Source organism: Dermacentor albipictus, chromosome 6, assembly GCF_038994185.2.
Source record: "Dermacentor albipictus isolate Rhodes 1998 colony chromosome 6, USDA_Dalb.pri_finalv2, whole genome shotgun sequence".
NCBI classification, from domain to species: domain Eukaryota; kingdom Metazoa; phylum Arthropoda; class Arachnida; order Ixodida; family Ixodidae; genus Dermacentor; species Dermacentor albipictus.
In genome coordinates, this window is record NC_091826.1 from 128885323 (window position 1) to 128906565 (window position 21243).

General features: G+C 48.2%; 2 protein-coding genes across 10 annotated transcripts in view; both read left to right on the top strand.

Moving 5' to 3' along the window:
* Positions 1-1472: 1472 nt before the first annotated feature.
* On the top strand, positions 1473-4054 carry LOC139047095 (uncharacterized). Its single transcript, XM_070521057.1, has 4 exons — positions 1473-1592; positions 2076-2175; positions 2803-2990; positions 3605-4054. Exons 1-4 carry the CDS (start codon positions 1473-1475, stop codon positions 4052-4054), a joined length of 858 nt encoding a protein of 285 aa, XP_070377158.1.
* Positions 4055-16214: 12160 nt separating this feature from the next.
* Positions 16215-21243, top strand: part of Cadps (calcium-dependent secretion activator 1) — a 450894-nt gene continuing 445865 nt past the window's right edge. For 4 of the 9 annotated variants that reach the window (XM_065428681.2, XM_065428685.2, XM_065428686.2 and 1 more), the window contains exon 1: positions 16216-17339. In XM_065428681.2, coding sequence (XP_065284753.1) covers positions 16941-17339 — 399 coding nt within the window. In that variant the 5' untranslated portion in view covers positions 16216-16940. Of the gene's footprint in view, positions 17340-21243 lie in introns of all 9 variants that reach the window. The other 5 variants (XM_065428682.2, XM_065428683.2, XM_065428688.2 and 2 more) reach the window with 2 other exon arrangements.

A 21243-nucleotide genomic window follows, 5' to 3' on the forward strand; every position in this document is an offset into this window, starting at 1 on the left:
TTGAGCTTGTCTATGTGCCCAAATCGAAACGCGCCAAGCGTCTCAAAGCACTGGCATGCCCGCGATAAGTTCATAAGTGCGTTTCATTCGCTTGTCGGTAGCAAGGCTGAATAGGTGCTACGTCACGCTTATATGTATGCACTGCGCATGACCCTCTGCGGCACGACTTTGTATATATATCCCGTTCATTCTTGCAATAAAGTTGTTCATTGCCTGACCCCGACTCGCCTACATGGTGGCAGCGGTTCACTATCGCTATGTCGGCCCCGTCAACGCTGCTTCCCCCGCCGAAACCACTGGACCCGTCAGCAGACGCATGGCTTGGATGGAAAACTTGGAAATGTGAGTTCACATTGTTCTCCACGGCTACCCAGTTAAGTAAGCAGCCCAAAGAAGTCCAAGCAGCAACGTTACTTGTAACAGTTGGAGAGGAGGGCAGAAAAGCTTACGCCTTCAAATTCGAAAATGAAGCGGATAAGAACAACGTAGACATTTTGCTTCAGAAATTTGAAGAATTCTACAAACCAGTGACGAATTTGACGTTTAATGAATTTCGTTTCGGATCAAGAGACCAAAAGCAAGGGGAGTGCTTCAATGATTGGCTAACCGACCTCAGGCTTTCAGCAAAAAACTGCGAGTTCGGGGACCTAGAAGACCGTTTGCTCCGCAGCCGAATCATTCTGGGACTGCGAAACAAAAGCTTGCAGGAAAGGCTTATTTCCGAGAACCCGTCATACAGTAAGACCATTGAAATTTGCCGAGCCCAGGAACTGGGAAAGGAGCAATTTAAAGAAATCGGTGAAGGCGCAGAAGCAGCACGTGCCACAGTAATTCAAGCAGTCACCAAAGAAAGGAAACCGTATGGTCATTGTGGCTATACCGCTCACCGTGGCGAAATATGCCCGGCTGAAGGGAAAACATGCAAGAAGTTTGGTGGGCGTAATCATTTCGCCCAAGCATGTAGATCCTCAGTGCGACGACAAACCAGAGGCGCTAAAAACGTGCTACGCGAGGTACAAGCGGAAGACGACGATTTCTTTTTGCAAGCCCTGACTGTCAGTGCAGTCGAAGCGGCAGATCATTGGAGTGCAGCAGTTGACATTGAAGGCCGTAAGTTTACGTGCAAGCTAGACACAGGTGCTAACTGCTGCGTCATTTCAAACAAGGATGTCAAACTGCTGCCGAGCAAGCCACAGCAAACCTGCCACGCCACATTGACCACTTTTTTCGGTCATAAGACTACAGCGAGAGGAAAAATTCGGCTGCGACTGTCAGCTAACAGCAGAGTGCACGAAGAGTCGTTTTTCGTGGTCGAACAAAATGTGCCCGTGACGCTGAGTGGATCAGTGGCGGAACGCCTCGGGTTTCTTTGTCGCGTGCAAAACGTTCACGTCGAAGAGTTATACCCGGCAGCACAACCTTTCACAGACGTTTTCAGTGGACTGGGACAGCTGAAAGGCGAGGAGTACACAATGCAGCTAAAGCCAGGAGCCGTAGGAGTCGTCGTGCCAGCCAGGAGAGTTCCAGTGGCCCTTCAAGACAAAGTCAAGGAAGAGCTTCTGCGCATGGAAGAACAAGGCGTGATAGCAAAGGTAAAGGGCCCGACAGAATGGTCGAGTTACATGGTCACAGTCATTAAGAAAGATAAAGTGCGGATCTGCCTAGACCCCATAGCGCTGAACAAGGCGTTGTTGCGGGAAAACTATCCTATGCCTACTCTCGAAGACGTTGTGCCAAAGCTTGCGGGCGCCAACGTTTTTTCAACCTTAGACGCAGCATCGGGGTATTGGCAGATAAAGCTAGACGACGCAAGTTCGAAACTTTGTACAATGAGTACACCGTACGGACGCTACAGGTTCTTGCACATGCCTTTTGGCATTGCCTCTGCTCCGGAGATATTTCAGGCAGCGATGCACCGCGTCCTAGAAGGTCTGCCAAATGTCGCAGTAGTAATGGATGACATTCTTCTTTGGGGCAAGACTAAGCAAGAGCACGACCACAATCTACAACTTCTTCTAACGCGCTGCCGAGAACAGAATCTTCGACTAAACTTGAAGAAATGCTTCTTTTTGCAGCGAGAGGTGCGCTACTTGGGACACGTGCTCAGCGCCGAAGGCCTGAGTGTGGACGCCCAACGTGTTCAAGACATTCTAGAAATGCCGACACCAAGAAACTGTAAGGAACTTCAAGTGTTTTTGGGCACTATGAATTTTGTACAGCGCTTTGTCCCAAACATGTCTGTAGTAACAGCACCACTACGAACTTTGTTGCGAAAAGACACTGCATGGGTTTGGACGGAAAAACAGCAAGAAAGCTTTCTGAGACTGCGTGAGGCTCCTATTCAAGCACCTGTGCTCAGCTATTTTGATCCAAGCAAACCCGTGACACTATCAGTTGATGCAAGCCAGCTGGGGGTAGGCGCTGTGCTGATACAGGATGCGCAGCCTGTTGCTTTTTCCTCACGGACACTCACAGAGGCACAGACAAGATACGCTCAAATCGAAAAAGAAACTTTAGCTATTGTTCATGGATGCACCAAATTTCATGACTACATATTTGGACAGCATGCTGTAATAGTTGAAACTGACCACCGCCCCTTAGTGGCGATATTCAGTAAGCCGCTATACCAGTGCCCGCTACGTCTGCAACGCATGCGCCTAACTCTTCAGCGTTATCCTATCATTGTGACGTACAAGCCTGGCAAAGAGCTGTTCCTCGCTGACGCCTTATCAAGGTTTCCTAGTAAAAGATTCTTGGACGAAAACGAGCAGTTTCAAGTAAATGTTCTTGAATGTGTTTCAGCCTCTCAACGCTCCCTGCAAGATTTACTAGCAGCAACCAATGATGACGACACCCTCGTAAAGCTGCGGGAGTACGCGAATACAACGTGGCCTCTTCACAAGCAAGAAGTCCCGGAGCCACTTAGGTCGTACTGGGCGTACCGGGATGAGATACATGCACAGGACGGCCTCGTGTTTCGAAGCAACAAGGTAATTGTACCACAATCAAAGATATGGGAAATGATGAGTCTTCTTCACGCGGCACACGTGGGAGTGGATAAGATGAAGGCGAGAGCAAGGAACGTGATGTTCTGGCCCAATATTTCCAGCAACATTGAGCAGTTCTGTAAAGCCTGTAAAGTGTGCCAAAAGCATTAGCCTCGACAGCCTAAAATGCCACCCCTGAGTCATGATGTGCCCTCACTACCATGCCAAGTTGTCGGCATGGACTTGTTCTTCTTTGAAGGCCACGAGTTCGCCCTTATTGTCGACTTCTACTCCTTCTTCTTTGAAATTCGAGTTTCGTACAACGGCAAGCTCTCTTAACACGTGGTGTTCTCAAATTTTCTCAGTCCATGGCTTGCCCAGGAAGTTGTGCACTGACAATGGTCCACCTTTTAACAGCAGTGAGTTTAAGGACTTTCTCAACACCTTGGCTATTGATCACATCACCTCAAGCCCCTATCATCCGCGTTCCAATGGCACGACTGAGAGAGCGGTTCAGGAAGCAAAAAAGCTGTTAAAAAAAGTGTGCCTTTAAAATGCCTGTGTTTCAAATGGCATTGCTTGAATGGCGCAATACCCCACGGGATGATGTCCTCCAGTCCCCCGTGCAGAGGCTGATGGGACGTCAGACTAGGACGCTTCTACCAGTCCCTACCAGCCCTTTGGAACCACGGACAATTCCCCCGGACGTGGTCCAGGGCCGCCTTCAAGAAATACGCCAACGACAGAGGACCTACTACAACCGTGGCAGCAGGAACTTGCCGCCTGTGATGCCAGGTCAGCAGGTCACAGTGTACGATACCAACCAGCGGACCTGGTCTCCCGCCATCTTTCTCCGACCAGCCGATGAACACCGCTCAACGATAGTCAAGACTGAAGACAGCCGGGAACTTCGGCGCACACGAGAGCACCTCCGCCTGGTAGATCCACAGCCGGAAGCGAGCCTCCTGCCCGAAGACGAATCTTCCACAGAGCCCCCGCAAGAACTACGTCGAAGCACAAGACTTCGACGCGAGTCCTGTCGGTACCCTCAACAAGAGACACGGTAACCACGTCTTAAGTTCCCCTGTAAAAGGGAAGATGTAGCAAGGCTGAATAGGTGCTACGTCACGCTTATATGTATGCACTGCGCATGACCCACTGCGGCACGACTTTGTATATATATCCCGTTCATTCTTGCAATAAAGTTGTTCATTGCCTGACCCCGACTCGCCTACAGTCGATACATGCACCCGTGGCTTAATGGTTTCAATATCAAGCTTCTGTACTAGTGTCCCTGTGTTCGAATCCTGCCGTCGGGCAATTTTAATGATGTTTATTTAATTATTTATTACGCAATAAACTGTTGAAAATGACGAGTTTACATAGTCACAAAGCTGTTTGAAGCCAAAAAGACGAAGTTTAGGCAAATCCATGTACTTCCCATAATTCCCATGCTAGGACAACCGCTCTCATTGTAGCTCACGTAGACACTAGCGCCAGAGTTCCCTCTAATATTTTGTAGGAAACTCTATGGCGAGGAAGATTTCTGCTTCGGCGCCTGGTCTGCAATGTTCGAAAAACGCGCACTGGGACGCTCGCCCGAGTCCGCTGCCCGACTGTCATGACGGTTTGGTCTGTCAACTTGTCGATGCTATAGATACTGGCAAGTTCACTGGAGTGGATAGGGAGCGGTAAGCACACACACACAAAAAACGCATCGCATATGGTAATGTTTGTGTTATGAGTTAATACACTGGATTACATAAAAAGAAGCAGCGGGAAATCGCACGCTGAGAAGACCGATAAACATATAGTGCGACGCAACTGGATAAATAATATTGAAACGTCCAAGAATTTAGAAAAAAAAAGAAGATTGAATCGTCGCGACGTCCGGCACATCAGTCCCCGTAGGCGTGGAAGTCTTTACAATGAAATTAATTTTGAACAGCTCTGATAGCGCCCACGCAACATTGGTTGCTTGTATACTGTCTAATGCTCAGCTTTTGCAGCCTAAAGCTAATGGCACGGTGCGAAAACGCGCACGTGGAGAAAGCGAAACAGTGCGCGGACAAGCATGCAGACGCGCAGTCGGTCGCTGCGAAGCTGTGCGATCGCTGCATTGAGTCTTCATTCTATTACGCTCCACTTAGATATACAAACACTATAAGAACATATTTCATATAGTTTGGTCTCGGCGTTTGCCTACCATTCACGCAAGAAGCCGGTTCGGGAGACTAAATCGCGGCGACCACGCACGGTGGCGTTCACCGTACGTATTTGGTAAAGAGATAGCATCTGTAAACGATTCTGTGCTTTCAGTTTGCCGAAGATTATTATTTAGACAGTAAAAAACTTCTCTCGTTTCGAAAGTACTTACAGAAATTTCCAGGAGAGCACCCGGGTGGTGTTTTCAGTGAGCGCTGACAGCAAAACCTGAGGAGCGCGCCGCGTGATCCCTCATACTAGGCCAGCGAGGCGCTTCCGATAGATGGCGACTCCGTAACCCCTCGCCGCCAATACCTGCTGCATTCGCGACCTCTGGGAAAGAAAGCGAAGGAGAGGGGGACCCGGGGGACGTGCGCGGTGTCCAAGGCGGCTGTACTGGTGCTGAAACCCGGAAATTGTCGATATCCTCGCCTCCCTCGACTACATCCAGGGTGGGGGGGGGGGGTGACAGAAGACCTATGGGCCCCGGGTGCCAGACGACCTAGCTACGCCACTGGCACCAGTGCAAATATCTGGGCATACCTGTCCAGGCCAGCAAGTGTGTCTACGCTGAAAACATCTTAAGTACCAGCATGTACGGCAGTGACATTGCCAGTGGAACTGTAGAGTACAAAGCGGTGTTCTCCCAAGCTGTTCATCAATGGCACTCTGCCTGGACTCTATGCCAAATATTTTTGAATGTGAAAGTGAACTGTTAAAGCATTGGCTCAGGGTTACATGTACGAAAGGTTTTTGTCATTCAGAGTGCATTTTACAGCGAAGCTGTTAGCCCCTACTTGGTCGGCATTTTTTGTGTCCCTGTCCGTTACCGAAAATGTGGGCCGATCGTGGTGGCGGTGCAGGGCCAGAAGCGATGGCTCGTACCCCCGTAAGACAGAGGCTTCAGCAAAGTGAAGTACACAGTGCATACATTCTTTGGAAGCACGGATGCAACATATAGAACAGCGTACCTTTCAATAAAGAACAAGCTCAAAACAAGCATCCGACCGACCTAATTAATATATAGAACAGCGTACCTTTTAATAGAGAACAAGCTCAAAACAAGCATCCGACCGATATAATTAATAAGGTGCGCCTGGTAACAATGCGAAGCACGTAGCGCTCCCCGCATACGTTTCCTGATAGCGATTACTGCTGCGCAAACTGCCCCTCGGCGATGGCAGCTTGCGACGTGGGAAGTGACGTCTATGGCCTTGCGTATATGAAATAACCAGCCTAGCACCTGATTTCAGTGTTGTTGCAGCACCGTTACGGGCGGCGGCTTGCTGTCAAAATTACCATCACTCTAAAGCAGTAAAGCACTGCATACCCCCACAGCAGTTGTAGTGTTAAACAGCTTCGCTGGGCGTCGACATTCGCAGGGCTGGGATCGCGAGTCAATTTCTTTTATTTACTTTAGGAGACTGGAGGTGTGTGCAAGGTGTACTAATGTATTCATGTGTTTGCAAATGATTCATTGCGACCTTATGCTTGTTTTTGTGAGAGTGGTTATATATGTACTTGTTGTACAATGCTGTTTATATAAATTGATTCGTATTATGACCATTGCTCACTTGGTTACCGAAGCGCTGCTTCCTGTACATTCCAGTTATTTCCAGGTTCAAAACATTCAGTTATGGGATTTTACGTGCCAAAACCACTAACTGATTATGAGGCACGCCGTAGTTGGTATCTCCGGTAATTTGGACCACCAGGGGTTCTTTAACGTGCACGTAAATCTAAGTACACGGGTGTTTTTGCATTTAGCCACCATCGAAATGCGGCCGCCGTGGCCAGGAAATTTGCAGGTTTATACAATTTTGTAATAATAAGGCTTGCACATTCAGTTCTCGTGTACTAGAGTACTATGATTATTTTAGTTATGTATGGGGCTCTTGCATTGCCCAGGGGGCGCTGCGAAAAAGGTGCTAAAAAGCGCCCTCTGTCCTAAAATGGGTCGTACCAAGCTCGGTCGTCTGCTTCGGAAAGCACGTTTACAATATGGACCCGCCACTTTCGGTTGTGTTGTATCACGGCCTGCAGCGAATATCCGGTGCCGAAGATTTTTTCAGGGGTGGCACGCTGCGTAAGGGCAAGAAATTATGCAGTGCGGAATACCTGTATGCCGTTCAAGAATTAAGCGGCGAAGATTTAGCGCGCTGTCAATCGCAAGTGAAGCGAGTCGCGTACGAAGTGGAACTTGAGGTTAGGTTTGCACGCTGCTAGATTCAGACGCACAAACGCGAGGAAATGCTTGATATAAATGAATCCTTAGCAGCGATAAGCAGACATCATGTGTACGGAACTGCTCGAGTACACGATCGTACGCGCCGCGAAGGCAGCGGTCTTTCGACATGCCGCGAAACGGCGGGCCTCCTGCAATCTTTGTTGACTGCATGCCGCTAAATAAGTAGTTATGCCTGCGTTGTCGTAGCGGCCATCTGTCCCTTTTAGTAACTGCTAATAACTGATGCAATGCATATGAGCTCGCACGTACGTGCGAATCGCGCTGCAGCGCGAGCTCGTGCGCTGCTCGCTTAATCTGCTGTAATCAATACTACCTTGCTGCGCTGCCTCAACATGCTGACTTGATGAGGTCAAGTATGAGCACATTTAACTTTAACCTGTGCTGCTCGTAGTGGGGCAGTGAACTGTCACCGAATCAGCCCGGCCATTTGTGGTCATTTACACAAACGGTCACTTAACCACTTCGCATCGGTCGAATTGTTAATTGTCGCTGTGGCCGGGTCTCGAATCGTGAATTACCAGCCATACCTGCTGCTATGTCGGTCTGCTGTCGGGACTGTAGGTGCAAAAGACCGAAATTTAGAACGCAGATAATCAAGCAAGCTTCAAGACAGGCGATGGCGCGAAGTTTCGCTTACTCAGCTCGGCGAACTGCAGCTATGCAGCGCACCCGACGCACCACTTCGTGAGGCCTTGAAGGAAAACGGTAGAATCTGATGTTGGTATTCAGGCCTTCTTGTTCATGGCAGCCCACGACGCAGAAGTAATGACGGTGACGCCTTCTCGAGGCTGGGCTAAGTCTCTCCGGATCGGCGTCACCGATTCCGTCTGCTCCCAGCATTACGTCCCACGGCACACAGAGAGCCCGTTTTCGGTAAACTATAGGCTGTGGCGAGCTCGCAGCGTGGTCGGCATGGTCTGCGAGAAGTGACGAGCCTTTTCGCACTCGCAACAGGGCAGAAAAAAGTGCGAATCGACGCAAAACTCGGCCTAGAAACGTGCTTCACCACAGCCAGGGCTCAATACGACCCAAGCTGGTACGACCCAGATGTCGTTTCCCGCGCCGCCACCAGGCGCCGCTACTATACCTCAAACTCCAGCGCAAGACGCCCATAGCGTTACTCAGTCTCATCGTACTCTGCATTACAGTGCTACTCACTTGTTACACAGATTCCGTTACCTGAGTATTCTTTACGATCATTCACGAGCTTGTTTTTTTTTTAGTTTTAAGGTTCTTTTAATTCTCTCACCATTACTATATTTGATGTACCGTACAGGCAATATTCAAGCATATGAAGTAAAGCACATAAAACTATTCTTATTAAAAGCAGTTACCGGTAATCGGGTAAACGCAGGCTGGGGCGGAGCTATGAACTAGAGCGGCCTGCATGGTGTTGCCACCTGGTGGCGCAAAGCTCAAACAGAGAAAAACAGCTAATATAGCAGTAACCAAGTGTATTTTACATTGCTGCGAGTATAAACTTTTGCAGCAACACAATTACGCCAGTGCCGAAAATTTACACCAGCAGCGAAGTATATAGAATAGACTTGGTTACAGCAATATTAGCTGATTTTGTCAGTTTGAGCTTTACGCCGACAGGTAGATGCACCATGCAAGACGCTCCCCTTTATGGCTCCGCCCCAACTGCGTTTATCCGCATTATGGTGGCTAGAGGGGGAGGTGTCAGCATCGGCTGGGCTACAGAGGCTAGAAGGTTTTCCTAGTGTCGTGACCGAGCCGGCGCAGCTGAAATAACTTGCTATGCTCAAGGCAGATGGCGCTACCGCCCGCTGGCGCGCGGGCGGGCGCAAAATCCCCTATGGGGGTACTGCTCTCCGGTTCAGTCGGTTGATCGTGTGTGGGCTGCTGTCACTGCTTTGACAAGGCGTTAAAGTGTTAAAGACACTGCAAACTCTGGCATACGTTATCCTGTCATTTAGATTCGGCACGGACTTGCTGCAACACCGACAGCGTGCCGCGGCAGGAGCAAATGCAAGCGTCACGTCGGGCCCGACCTACTGCGCCGTAAGGAAGCGTAAAAACACATATTGTACAGGATACCAAAACGAGAAAAGGAAGCGGGAAAAATTACAGGGTGGAACGTCTTTATTACACAAGGTGCCATGGCAACAACGCACTAATGCCTTTCCTTGTGCGAAGTGCCCTGTGCGAGGCTACTGACAGCGCCTCATTTTCAGCAGCTTTTTCTTTTCTCGCTGCGCGCCGCGCTCTTTGTTTACCGACTTTACAAGGAAATGCATCCTAGTCAAGGCGTAAAACTTGATCACTTCTGTCGTAACTCGACGTCCATGCTCCTCGCAGCCCACACCTTCAAGCTTAAATCCCTGAAGAAAATGCAGAAAGCTGATCATGCTATCTGCGTGTAGCTTATTGCGGCTGAAAAACACCGTAAATGCGTCCTCAAGCTTTGCTATGAGCTGTTCAATTGGCCTTGATGGATAAACTAAGCCTCCATGGTCAAAATTTCGAGTAAGCGAGGCATTGTTGTTTGACTCGGCTTGCAAAGGCAAAGTGCTGAAACAAGTTGCACATTCAGGGCAAGGAAATCTTTTAAGGGTTTTTCTTACAACATACCCAGCTACACAAAAAATTAGTCTGCTGTCACTTTTTTTGTCTACACAGCCCTGATGATCGATGAGGCTGCTGTGCTCCTCGAGCAGCTCTGCAGCAGAAGCCAAGTTTCCGCCATCCAGTAAATTGTCGACAAGTTCAGTTACTCGTGCATTTTTTTCTTTGGGGACATCAGATGGTTGCAAGAGGGCAGTCACTACTTCTGCAGGTACGTTTGCTCCTTTTGGAGGCTTTGCGAGGCTGTAGAAAGCCAGGTTGTTGACAATTATCAAAAACTGCCCCACAGTTGGATGGTCATTGCAACCGAAGCACTGGCGCACAATCCCAAATACATTCTCCATCCTGTCTTGGCTTAGGTTTGCGGTCAACAAGTACCTGTATTGTAGGGACGTGGTCAAGTATTTTACTAGCGACAGTGTGCTTTGCAGCGTTACACGCAGCCCAAGGGCAGTTCCTGCACTTAAAAAGCCGCCACCATGCTGTGCAGCATATTCCTCCCATTCTTTTAGAAAAACAATAAACTCGCTCAAAAACTGTGCACTTCTTGAATCAGCACGAAGGCCTTTTGATGGGATTCTAGACGACATTATAAAAATTAATCTTTCCATTAGTTTTACGAACCGTTCTGTCGGTTCGATGTTTCTTACGTGGTCCCTTTGCAAATGGTCCCGGTAAAAGAAAATACCCTTTAGTACTTCCTGACTGAAGAGCTGAAATGCAAGGTTTACTCGCATTTTTTCAAATGCGTTTGGATGAACATGTGCTTGCGTGATGTGTGGCATCACCTTCAATGTCACAGATTCTTTGTCCATTTTCCAGGCTTCCTCTATTACATAAGCATGAGCGTGTCCACCTGGAATTTGTATGCCTTTTCCAACAAAAGCATTCCGCACACACTTCACCAGGTGGGGGAAGTCCGATATGAAGTGGATACTTCTTTCTTTGTTTACAGGGTGGGGCACTTTACACTTGATTTCCTTGGAAGAAGCTGCACGGATGAGAAAACAGTGTCAGTAAGTGATGAGCTAAATAGAACAAAACCTTTTAAGCAGTTTTAATGCAACAATCAACCTACCTTTGATGCCGAAGAGCTTCCACAGGCACCTGTTCCAGGGAGCTCCATCACTTGTCCAAAAATCGACGAAAAGACCCGATTTCTCGGCAAGTATCGTGGCTTCAAGAAGTATCTTAGAAAGCATAGGAGCTTTCACATTGCCTTTGGCAGCAAATACCCCAAGAATTTGTGTCCATTTTCCTGCAAATACAGAACATTGTATTGTGAGGAAAACAGTGTAAGCACCAGAGTGAAAAATATTTGTTCTGAAACATTTAACTACTGAACATGCACACGTACTAACTTTTGTACAATAAAAACACAATTTCACAACCTTGATTGACTTACGCACCTTGGAATGGCTGGAACATTATCACGAGGCCATGGTCACTCAGCACGGTCTTGCTGCTTTCGTCGCTAAATGGGCCGAGATCAACAAAACCACTAAGTTCACCAGAGCCCATCACGTTAATGTTCTCGGAGAGCTTTATCTCGTCGAACACAAGGCCCCCATGGCGACTGACTTCATCCATTTCATTTGTCTTCTTTTCAAGCGCAGAGAATACGCTGCCATTAAACCCAAATGTGCTCTTAAATCCCTGCAAATACTTGTCCAGGCATGACTTGCTTGGCAAGGCCATAATCTCATGCCGCCTGACGTGTTCATACAGCTGTGGGCTCCTCATCCGCATGAGGATACATTCCAACACCCACAGCTGATCGAACCGCATGCCCCGGGTCGATTTTCTGGAAGCTGCCTCGAAACATGCCTTCACAGCAAGGCGCTGCTTTGGAGGAAGGCCCCTGATTTTCTCCTCCAGCACAGTAGTTGGGATGGACTGCGTGAGTGCCCGGAGGTCTTCGACGGTTTTGTTCATCTTAGACAGTTTTTTTTTGGCCCGGAATAAGTCGAGGGATTTTCGCTTCCTTGCATTTACTTGTTTCAAGGTGGCTAGTCGCTTCTTATGCTGCCTGCTGAACTGGTTCAAGATGAGCTTTCTTGAGTATTTGCACCGTAGACAAGTATTGCCATCGGACGTCGTCACAGTGCAGGTTTTAGAGAAGTATGCTTTTCCATACTGTGTATGTTGGCCACGTGAGAGAGGCTCAATCTCACAGCCAGGACAAAGGAGCAATTTATCTGCCTTCGTCAACGCTGCGACGGCGTCCTCTTGACACTGCACATGAAATTCTTCAACTTTGATGCTTCTGCAGTACAATGTGCAGATGTACCCAGCTGCTTCGGCGCAAGCCGAAAACGTTACATGCTTGATCACGCGTACGTCACTTGGTTCGAAACTGATGTGCCACCCGAAGCACAGAGCGGCAGGATCGTTCAACAAAACAATTCTACAACAAGATGATGACGGCGGGACAATGTCACGAAACGGATGCGGTGCGTGCGATGGCAGTTCTAATGTGCATCCTTCATCACTGACATCTGCAGGGTCGTTGTTGATTCGGTTACCTGATGCCATGCGCTTTGATGGTGGCAGACAGTTGTCCGCTAGGTTCCTTTCCTTCCTTTTCTGGGGAACAGGCCTCGTCATGTAGGAGGGAGCATCAGGAAATATCGTCGGAACTGCATCATCGGTGAGCGCTGGCCGCTCACGATCAATTTCCACGACCTTCCCGTTTATAACGTGCCTGAACGTCCTTTGAACGTAGCGTTCGTCGAAATGTCTTGAGCACACGACACAGGTTTCGTCGAGAGCCTTGTCATCTCGCTTTATGTTTTGAGCCCATTGTGTCAAGCGATGAGGGTCGGACGGGGCGCGGAACAACGACACTTTTTCTTTCGAAGACTTGTAGCCACCTTTGCAGAGCGGCACGAAACACGTGCGACCTTTTTTTGTCGGCATTATCACACGTGCTGCACAGACGTCACTTTTTTTCAACGTAACGAGGCATCGAGAGTCGCACGAGAATCACGCACAAGTCCCAGCCCGCGCGCACTTGCCAACTGGCTGGGCGAACGGCGCGGCCAAAGCCACTCGCCTGGTAGCTGCAGCGCCACCTACGCTGTGCATCCAAACTGGTTTCACAGGGGCCCATTGAAATGGCGGCCGTTCACGACACTAGGAAAACCTTCTAGCCTCTGTAGCTGGGCTGCGCCGCGTGTGGCGGTGCGGCATTTTTTCATGACAGCGACAGGTGGCGCGCTCGTCGTCTCCGAGATGCCTAGCGTGATGTGTCTGAGCAAACTCTCCGGCTCCAAGCGCGCGTCGTGAAGGCTGTGGTGAAGTTAGCTTCGCCTTCCCCGCTTTTGTTTGTTTGTCATAAGAAGCTTCTTATGACAAACAAACAGAACAGGTTACTCAGAACTAGTTCTGAGTAACCTTCTTGACCCACGCCACTGGAAAAATTTGGTCGGTATGCAGAGTAAGCTGGATGATCTCCTGGATGTTGGCCGCCTAAATGAAGTTCACGAGATGGTAAAGCATTGTGATGCGATGCCAGATCATCGTTAAATGGTGGGATCAAATAGCGACTCTCGCATACCCTACTACGTTAGCGGGAATGTTACCAGGAAAATGCTAATGGGAACAAAGTGCGAATAGTGTTCTCTAGCTGTTGCTTCAAGCAAAAGACTCGCGCTAGCTTGCGGAAGAGTCGTGCGTTACCAACGACATGGATAGAGGTGGCCTACTTTACCCATCTCAGGCACTAACAGACTTCGTTGCTGCGATGGAAGATGCCTTCACGCATTGTTTCAGCTTTAACAAGTTCAAGGCTGACAGCATCATGGGCCTTATTTCCTGCCTGTCAATAGATGAGCTGCATATGGTTGGCTGTGCGCAGCATAGCGTAGAAATCACCAACCAAGTGATACGGCTTTTTGTCATCACGAGGTTGCACGTCCTTGTCGCAGGAGAGAACGAATCGAAGCAAGGGAAGCGAGAAAAAATTAAGTACCTCAAGTTGAGGCGCACAACATAACTGCATAACTGCCAAGTTTATATCAGCAAGACCAACACAAAGCGTTTGTATATGTAAAACAGGAATTGTTCACATCATATTGTATGCCTGCAGAAATATTTGCATATCTGAACAGACTTTCCCACCCGACAAATTATTGTTTGCATGCACCGCACCTTGTTCACCGTTTCTGGGTATATACCTCCATTATATATTGGATTTGCGCTCCATTTCGTGTCATATTGTTTGTTTGAGAGCTAACCATGTATATAGAGTCGTGTGTAATATTTCATTAACAATAAATATTCTTTTTAAGGCATTTTTGGCATTATTTGAGCGGTACTAGATGCGCGAACTTAGTTCTTTGCAGGTTTCTAATATTGGAAACCAAATTTCCCTTAACGCTCTCATATTGTGCTGAGTTTTGACCATTGGTGCCTACAGTTCCATTCATTGCAAAATTAAATAAACTTGAAATAATCATGGTTCACTGGTCCGTTTCAACTGAGGCGCCCACTTCAACGAAGCGCGCACCAATCAGTAGACGATTGGGACAAGCGCCTGTAGCTCAAGGCACTAATAAAGTCACGCCAGACATAACTGCATACGGCACCCCATAATAGTCCCTTAAAATGTTAAAGCGGGATTGGCAAACTGCAAACAACCGCCTACTGCGGAAGCTTTCTGTTTGGTGCAGTTATGAGTTTCACAAGTGTTGCACTGAGCGCGAAGCCAAAGCGCGGCGATAAAATGACCAAAATTTAGTACATAGTACGTTAAGCCAGCTGCAGTGATAAAGTCGCCTAGCCTTTAAAATGATTTTCCGATGCGCGTATTGCGCCCCAAGAAGCCGCGGAGCGAGAAAGCACTTCACAGCGGAACCAAATAACCGCAGCGGACCTTAGCCAGCGTACGGGGGGCATCTCGGAGCCGACAGCAGCGCCGCCGCATCGTCCTGAAAAAATGCTGCCTCTCCGGCGCTCCGATGCCGACACCTCCCCCTCTAGCCACCATATCCGCATACCGGACATGCTAGACCTCTCTAATATATATGATATCGACGTCTGTCGACACTTGGCGAAAGATTTATTAGATTATCTACCCGCTAGCTACTCGTAAGTTCTCCTACACCGCGAGAGTCACGTACGGGTAACGTGACCATGCACTTAGGGGCAGCGATGTTTTCGGCCGGCCAAACAACCCAAGAACGCAAGCAGACGTAGCGGTCTGCGCATGCGCAGTACCGTCGCCCCTAGTTCTTGCGTACGCAAGCTGACACTGAAACTCCCTAAACTAAATAGAGAGTTATTCTAGTCCCCAACAGATGACGCCATAAGCAGACGGGCTTCCCCATGCTAGTACACTTTACCCATGCTGCCTGTTTCTGGCGCTCTAAGCAGCCTCCGCATAAAGTCTCCGCATATCTCCGCAGAGCACGGGCCACGCGCTCGCGTGTTCCCTTTCATAAAGGACCACCCTGTACAAGGTCCTGAATATTTCGCTGCGCATGTGCACGTTCGAAAAAAGGTGTTGCGCTCACCGCTGCATTGTTCTTGCTCAAATTTTGCAGAACGATAAAATTTTGGTGTCGACTTCGTTGAGTATAACACATATCACAGTCAATTGCCTGGTTTTTAATAATAAAAGTGCGTATTGGCCTGCGCTTAGGGGGACGCGAGCTGCTTCTACGACCACCGTTTAGCCGCGAATGCGTAAGCGTAAACTTCGTGGCCGCCTGCCGTCATCTGTAGAAAGCAGTGTTTAATGGAGGGAAGTCGTCTGTTTCTGGAGCGGGCAACACGTGGCAGCCATATGGTAGCAGCCCTCCCTGAAACGCTGCTTTCTGCAGATAACGACAGGGGGCGAAACAAGTTCATGCTTGCGCCGTCGCGGCAGCAGCTCGCATCTCTGTAAGCGCAGGCAAACTTGCACTTTTTGTTTAAAAACCAGACAATTTACCCTGAGAAGTGTTATACTAAACGAGGTCGATGCCAAAATGCCATCGCTCTGCAAAATTTGAGCACGAACAGTGCAGCGGCCTGAGCGCAAAACCTTTTTTCCGGACGTTCGCAGCGAAATACATAGGACCTTGTATAAAAAATTACATATATATATATATATATATATATATATATATATATATATATATATATATATATATATATATAAGCGGCATTGCAAATGACAAATAGCATGCAAATAGCAAACATTCGCATCGGATTGGCTAGCTTTCGAAGAATTATGCCAAGTTGTGCTGTCGCAGACATAACGATAATTACGCGCTTCATTGTCCAGTTTTGCATGGCGGACTTTTTATTGAACTTCCAAAAGCGTCGAAGCGAGGCGTAATTTGCCCTACCAGGAAGGTCGTTCTAGCCAGGAAACAATAATGATATATGCGTTTCAGTGGCTTCCGCGTTGCAGGTAGAATGAAATGGTCGCTGCAGATTACAAGATTTTTTAGTAGCCAGAGGTGTCGCATTGCGAGAAGCGCGTCGCCAGTGCGTAGCACTCGTTGCTTGCCGTAAATATAGCCAATATAGCGCTGCACACGCACGACCCAGAAAGCGCATGCGCCGCACATCTGCGCGCGACGTCGCTAGCGTGCGGGCGAGTGCGCGGCGAACTCGTCGATACGGCCTTCCTGGGTTGAGAAATACAACAACAACAAAAAAACAGCCTTATAGGAAGTCTGCTGGAAGAACAACCACTGGCGCCGGTACACCCTTCCGAAGGCGTCCTCGTACGAGGTAAAATCCCAGCTTGCAGCGCTGCTGCAGTGCGGACTGGCACAAATAAATACGCCACTAAGCCTAGCCGGGCGGAGATGACGACGACGCGAGTACCCCACCGCTGGCGGACGCGTCGCTAACGCCCCTGCGAAGCACGCTTCCACGCAAGGGATAAGCGCTGCGGCGAAGCCGACCTCCACAACATGTTGGAGCCGTCTTCCTCCGAAGATGAAGGCGGCAGCGACAACGAACCGGTCGAAGATGAGGTCTCGGAGGCGGCCGCCGTGGTGCTCGAGCTGCCGCGCAGCGTGAGCGCGACACGGAGCCTGTCACCGGCCGCCGAGCCCTCGCCGTCGTCTTCGGCCCAGTCGCGCTCCAACAGCCTGGCGCGGCCGTCCAGCCCGAGCCCGTCGTTGGTGAGCGAGAAGGACGAGACGGCGGAGCGCGAGGAGGAGCTGCGCCGAAAGAAGCGGCTCCAGTTGTACGTGTTCGTGCTGCGCTGCGTCGCCTACCCGTTCAACGCCAAGCAACCGACCGACATGACGCGGCGGCAGACCAAGATCACTAGGCAGCAGCTGGAGACTATCCAGGCCAGGTTCCAGGTATCTGAACAAAGCTCGGGGTTTAAATGGCTGCATGCAAGAAATTGGTTTCATAAGCGGACGTTTTATGTCTCCGTGCGCAGCAGGTTTCAGTAGCACTTTTTTTTAGCCGAGCATGGTTTCATGTGGAAAAGTCGTTTCGGTGGAAGAAAAAGGGAAAGTTTGCGCATGTCCACAGAAGCATCATCTGTGGATGTCTATATGAGGCAGTGTGTACCACACATGCTAGAGATAATCATGCAAGGCAAGCGATCTTGGGAATGCCTGGCATTATGGAGAGTTCAGAGTACAGGAGTCCTAGCAAAAAAACTGATAGAAATTTCTACAAGTCTCTTAGGAATATATCTAGGTTGTACGGGTCCTTCTATATGAGTCTGATATATATTCCTACCTGACCCATAGAACTCTACTAGACTGGTAGGCAGCAGATAGATCTCGCTGTGCTGCCTACAAGACCAAATAGGATGATGTATCAGTCTTTAACCCAGATACAGATCATCATACCACATACAGAAATCTAATTGAGGCGCTGATAAAACGTTTGGAATAGCACACACACCAGTGCCCACACACCTGAAGAGATGTTTTTAAAATGAACCGAATATGCAAGCCCAAACGCATTGCCGGCCAAGTGAACAAATTAACAAACACAGTTGGGATATTAGAGTATCAAATGAAAATGAACTGTGTAAACTGTGCAATTATAAAAACTTCTTACAGCTTGTATGCAGATCTATTATCCTAAACATGCTTCAACGTAAATTAAAGCACACATTTTCAAAGCATAGCAGTGTTACTTAGTCCGTGAAACTACATTGGGGAACTTGCATGAAAAAAGTATCAGTCCATTTTTGTAGCAGGTGTGCTCCAGTTCTTTTAATAGAAAATTGCATTTACAAATTTTGCGAGACAGATGTGCAACATGTAATGCATATCCGAAACAGGATTACTGCTGTAATAAAGTTTATTTACAAAGGCAAAACAAAGTATTTTCAAGACTGTGGATACTAACTGCAGCTCTAACATGTCAGGCTGAGTTTATGAATGCCATAAATTGGACACTACCTACGTGATTTCATTAAAACTTCTTTCTGGGCTAGTTGGTGCATACTTGATTTGAAAAGTTTAACAGCGCTAACTATGCATCCACAAAGGAACAAGGATGAGACACAAGCGACATGAATACCAACATGATTACGGTTTATTTTACACTTATATCTAAACAATAAGCAAGCAACTTTAGCCGCATTTAAACAAACACGTAAGAGGAAAAACACGGACTGAACTACCAACATCACCATGCCCATTTGTGCTCACAGATGCTGCATAGAACGCCATGTCTGATTGGCACATGTTTTTATCATATTCCAACTTCATATAAAGCTATTTTCTCCAGACTATGCACTTCTGCATTCATTTCAAAAGTGTTGTGATATGTGACAGAACACTAGTGAGCTTGTGCAAAAAGAACAAACTGCCATATGGAACACTGACAGGAAGCAAGGAAACAGGACAAGCATTGGTACAAGCTATTAACTATTACAAGGTACAAGGTATACAAGGTATAGCTATTGGTACAAGGTCTACAGCAATACATCAGAACATGACAATACAGCAATCTTATTTAAGCAAAAGTGAGTACAGATCTGAGAAATTATTCAAGTAAGGACATGGATTTACCATCTTTAAAACCACATATTCATGAACAAAAACAGCTCAAAATCAAGCGCACATATTACAAAATCAGAAGACACAATTCTTCACTGGGTGCTAGTTCAACCACCGTTTGTCGAAATGTGTCAGAGAATGTGTAGAAATGTGTAGCCTTCAGCATGCGACAGCAAAGAAGACTGTCAGCAACAGGCTTCATATATAGTGTTTGGAGTCTTTGATTCAAACCGTAATAAACTGTTAAAATAAAATTTTAGAGTTTGCTTGTTTCATTCAGAAAAAAGACAGTGTCTTGGTCATGCCGCCACAGTTAACGGATAAACTTGCACCAACTACATTGAGTCAAAGGAGAAACTAACAAAGTGGGAAAGACAGATGCATGGTGTGAAAGTGATGCTGTTGTATCAAGTAGCACAACTGCTCACTTCAGGCATCATTCAGCTGCTTTACATGCCTCTGCATATAGACTGAGAAGCTTTACCTCTTCACAATCTGCTAGTGAAGTACTGTTCGTTCATCCTTTGCCACATGTAAAGACACCGACCCGATACCATGCATAAGTCTTGTAAAATATTGTCATGTTTTGGCTACCACGACTGTTCATCAGCAGCTGCATTACTACTGCCAACATGCAGACCATGCAATTCCCGAAGCACTTGCTCAACAAGAGTACAATAACGAAGAGTGGCAAATTGGGCTAGCTGGTTCATTAGGAAAACAAGAAGCTTTTGCAAGAAAAAACACGCTCTAGAATTTTAATGGCTCTGGTTTGTTTAATATATTCAAACATCAAAAAGCTGATTTTTACAGAACGCCGTAAAGCATGGTGCACTGTTACCAACTACTGTTTTTTAAAGCTATAACCTGTTATTACCAGACATTCATGTACCATGGCTGAAGACATACTGTTCATCGTTACCATGTCTTGAGCATGGGAATGAGTCTCTTTCATAAAGCTTTCATAAAGGTCGATACCAAAAGGCCATAGCAGGAGCGAAAGAAAAGGATGCACTAGAGGGACGAGGGTGGTAATCAGGAGAATAGCGCGTCGGCGAAGTCCAGCGGCTGCGGCAGTGGCGAGCGACATGTCCAATGCATCGGCAGCTAAAACAGATCGGCTTGTCGTCCACGGTTCGTCATTTGGAGGGGTTGCGCTGTCCATAAAAGGAGTAAAAAGAGCGGGGTGGGGACAGGCGTGGAGAAAGAGGTTCTGAGCTTACGGAATGAATGGATTGCAAGCCGACGTCGGACAACTCTAGACGGACGACGGCCTGGATCAAGGAGATTGTCACCGGAGAATGATCAGGTAACGGGAATGAAGGGGCTGCCAGTTGTGCCGCTTCGACCTCACGACGAATGATGCGGGTCAAGTTGTCACATCACGACGGCTGGTGGAAGAGGTCGTCACAGGATGACGTAGCGGCTGTGTTGGGAAGTCGCGTGATGTGCTGGGATACCCGGCGGCTTTTAGCATGCTCGAGACGGCGGCACACCTTGAGGATGGTATCGATGCTGGTGACGTTTGTAAACACCAGTAAATTGAAGGCGTCGTCAGCAATGCCTTTGAGGATGTGGTTAACCTTATTGTCCTCAGACATGTTCGGGTCAGCCTTGGCACAAAGGGCCAAGACGTCGAGAATGTACGACACGTAGGACTCGGTCGACGTCTGTACACGTGTGGCAAGGGCTTTCTTGGCATTGACTTGACGACCGAAGGGATTGCCAAGAAGGTCGCGGAGCTTGTTTTTGAAGAGATCCCAGCTCGAGATCTCCTCTTCGTGAGTCTGGAACCACGCCAGTGGAGCTCTGTCGAGGTAGAAAAGAACGTTGGCAAGCATAATAGTTGGATCCCACCTGTGACTGGTGCTGACACATTCATATAAGCGGAGCCAGCCCTCAACATCAGGACTGCCGAATCCGTTGAAAAAACCAGGATCCCATGGTGGGGAAACGGCGACGTAGGTCGGGGCTGCAGGCGGAGACGCTTGCGTAGATGAAGTGCCGCCACCAGCAGCCGAAGTTGCATTGTCGCCGTTGCGACCACTGCGAAGCTCCATGACGGGTACGGGGAACGTCCACCTCTACCAAATTAATGTTACGTGTAGCTGAAGCTGAATGCTATTTACAATTTATTTACAAGGAAGCTAACGTAGGCCAAAATGGCGACGCTATATCAAGCCGGCACACACGTCATCTTCTTTCTCCTCAGTGCAGCCACACTGTGGCGGCTGTT

What these genes read in the sequence shown, in the direction of transcription:
- LOC139047095 (XM_070521057.1), top strand. Translation starts at nt 1,473, where the DNA reads ATGCAGCTAAAGCCAGGAGCCGTAGGAGTCGTCGTGCCAGCCAGGAGA. An exon ending in AACAAGGCGTGATAGCAAAG is followed by an intron (nt 1,593 to 2,075) that starts GTAAAGGGCCCG and finishes TTCTTTTTGCAG; the next exon opens with CGAGAGGTGCGCTACTTGGG. An exon ending in AATGCCGACACCAAGAAACT is followed by an intron (nt 2,176 to 2,802) that starts GTAAGGAACTTC and finishes AATGTGTTTCAG; the next exon opens with CCTCTCAACGCTCCCTGCAA.